The sequence below is a fragment of the Hipposideros armiger genome, unplaced genomic scaffold (genome assembly GCF_001890085.2).
Source record: "Hipposideros armiger isolate ML-2016 unplaced genomic scaffold, ASM189008v1 scaffold_82, whole genome shotgun sequence".
NCBI lineage: Eukaryota > Metazoa > Chordata > Mammalia > Chiroptera > Hipposideridae > Hipposideros > Hipposideros armiger.
The window spans coordinates 243254-245477 of record NW_017731432.1 but is presented as its reverse complement, the minus strand read 5'-3'; the positions used below and the strand labels follow the sequence as shown (position 1 = coordinate 245477).

Sequence of the window (2224 nt, the reverse complement as noted above, 5' to 3'; positions counted from 1 at the left end):
ATGTGATAACATTAATTAGAATTACTAAATTAAGAAGAAAGGATCTAAGATAGTGCCATAACTGTACTAAGAGAAGGAGATGGGGTGTGTTTAAATAAGCTCCTTCCACTTTTCTTACTGCTCACTCTCCTTCAGTCGTATGGCCTACTCGCTGGTTCTCATATTCACTAGGTACACCTCTGCTTTGGAGCCTTTACTTAAGAGCCTCTTCTCCCAATAACCACAGGGCTAAACTCTCTCTCCTTTGACAAGTCTGTAAACAAATGTCCCTTGTCAAAGAGACCTACCTACCTTAGCTATCCTATTTAAAGTTACAATACTCTCACTGATGCTAGTAATCCTTCTTGCCCTGTTATATAGTTTTTATTCCATTTTATTTATCACCTTCTAACCTTATTTACTTTGCTTTTTTATCACGTTTATTGCCGTTGTCTGTCTTCCCTATTATAAGTACCCCAAGGATCTTTGGCCAGTTTGCTCACTGACCTATCCCAAGTGCCTAGAGCAGTCCCTGGCATATAGTAGCTATCAATAAATAATAATTGAATGAATGAACTTGATAATTTCCAAAGCCTTTAAATACATATTCAGTATTCACTACTAATTCCAAATTTCCAAAAGATTTTTTTAAAATCAAGATTTTTTTAAAAAAATCCAAATTGCACATTATAAATTATACTTAACAGTACACTCTCACCTGCAGGCAAGACTTTTTGAAAATCCATAGGTTATACGCTTACTCTACTGTGCTGGTCTCCAGGGGATGAATTGCACAGCCAGTTAAACTCTAAACTGGATTCCCAGGATCTCAACGCTTTCATATTGAGAATTCAAAGATAAAATTGCTGGTAAGCACTGGGTCAGCATGCTTATCCCAGCTCCATCGATTGTATTTTGAGAAACACATTGCATTTAGATATTAACAAAATTAATTAAATCAATCTGTACATTTTTGGGTTTGCCCCCAAATTTTCCAAATAACTAGACACAAAAACCGTTACCCCCATATAAACATTTATACACATGTGCACAAATTACAGCAATAATTTATCTTTAAAAACAATAGTTTATCGGGGCCAGCCGAGTGGCGCATTGGTTAAGAGCTGGCTTGGGACGCCAGAGGGCCCTGGTTGGATCCCACATATGAGGGCCAGTGACACTGCCCTCNGCCATTTGTCCAGGGGTCCACGATTAGGGATGTATTTGACCCCACATCCATCTGGGATAAGCCGCTTTTTAGCCACCATGTCTTCAAACTCATCCGCATTAAACTTAGTAAAGCCCCACTTCTTGGAGACGTGGATCTTCTGGCGGCCAGGAAACTTGAACTTCGCCCTGCGTAGAGCCTCAATCACATGCTCCTTGCTCTGCAGCTTGGTGCTGATGGACATGATGACTTGGCCAATGTGGGCCCTGGCCACTGTGCCCTGGGGCTTTCCAAAGGCACCCCGCATACCTGTCTGGAGTTCATCAGCCCCAGCACAGGACAACATCTTATTGATGTGGATGACGTGGAAGGGGTGGAGCCAAACTCGGAAGTGAAAGCCATCTTTGCCACAGCTTTTCACCATGTACTTGTCGGCACAAATACGGGTAACCTCCAGAGCTTTGGAAGAGAGCTGCTCAAAATTAATGTATATTTTTAAAATGTGTGAACACAGATTCTGGCTCTGCACTTACTAGATAAGGCTCTTAATCTGTTTGTGTCTCAGGTCTTTAAACTGGGATAAAAACAGAAACTACATCCTGGGGTTGCCTGAGGATTAAACACATTAGTATATGCAAAATATTTAGAACAATGTTACATAACTATCAGCCATTATTATTACTTTATCAGGTGTTGTGAGGATTAAGGTACATGAGATAACCGCTGTGGAGCTCTTGGCACAGTGTCTAGCACATGAAAGGGTTAAATACATGTTGGCTATGATTATAAACAGATATTTCTGTGATTTCTTATGAAGCTCACATCTTTATTAGGTACATTTTACCTTTCTTTCACAACTTAGACATATGTGGAACTTGTTATCATAATAAGCATTGATTTTTTTCACAGTTATTCTTCAGTCAAGCCACTCATTTTTCAGTCCTATGGCTGCATTGTCCAACATGGCAGCCTGTGGCCACATACGGCTATTGAGCGCTTGAAATATGGCTAGTACAAATTGGGATGAGCTGTGACTGTAAAACACACACTGGATTTCAAAGTTTTACTATGAAAAAA

General features: G+C 40.0%; 1 protein-coding gene across 1 annotated transcript in view; it reads right to left on the bottom strand.

Annotated features, from left to right (window-relative positions):
- LOC109383343 (60S ribosomal protein L10-like) overlaps nt 1-1820 on the bottom strand; it is a 17015-nt gene extending 15195 nt beyond the window's left edge. Inside the window, exons 1-2 of the mRNA XM_019643685.1 lie at nt 1806-1820; nt 1164-1622 (exon numbers count right to left, since the gene is read on the bottom strand). Of these exons, the coding sequence (XP_019499230.1) occupies nt 1164-1622; nt 1806-1820 (474 nt within the window). The remainder of the gene's footprint in view (nt 1-1163; nt 1623-1805) is intronic.
- Between the last annotated feature and the right edge of the window lie 404 nt (nt 1821-2224).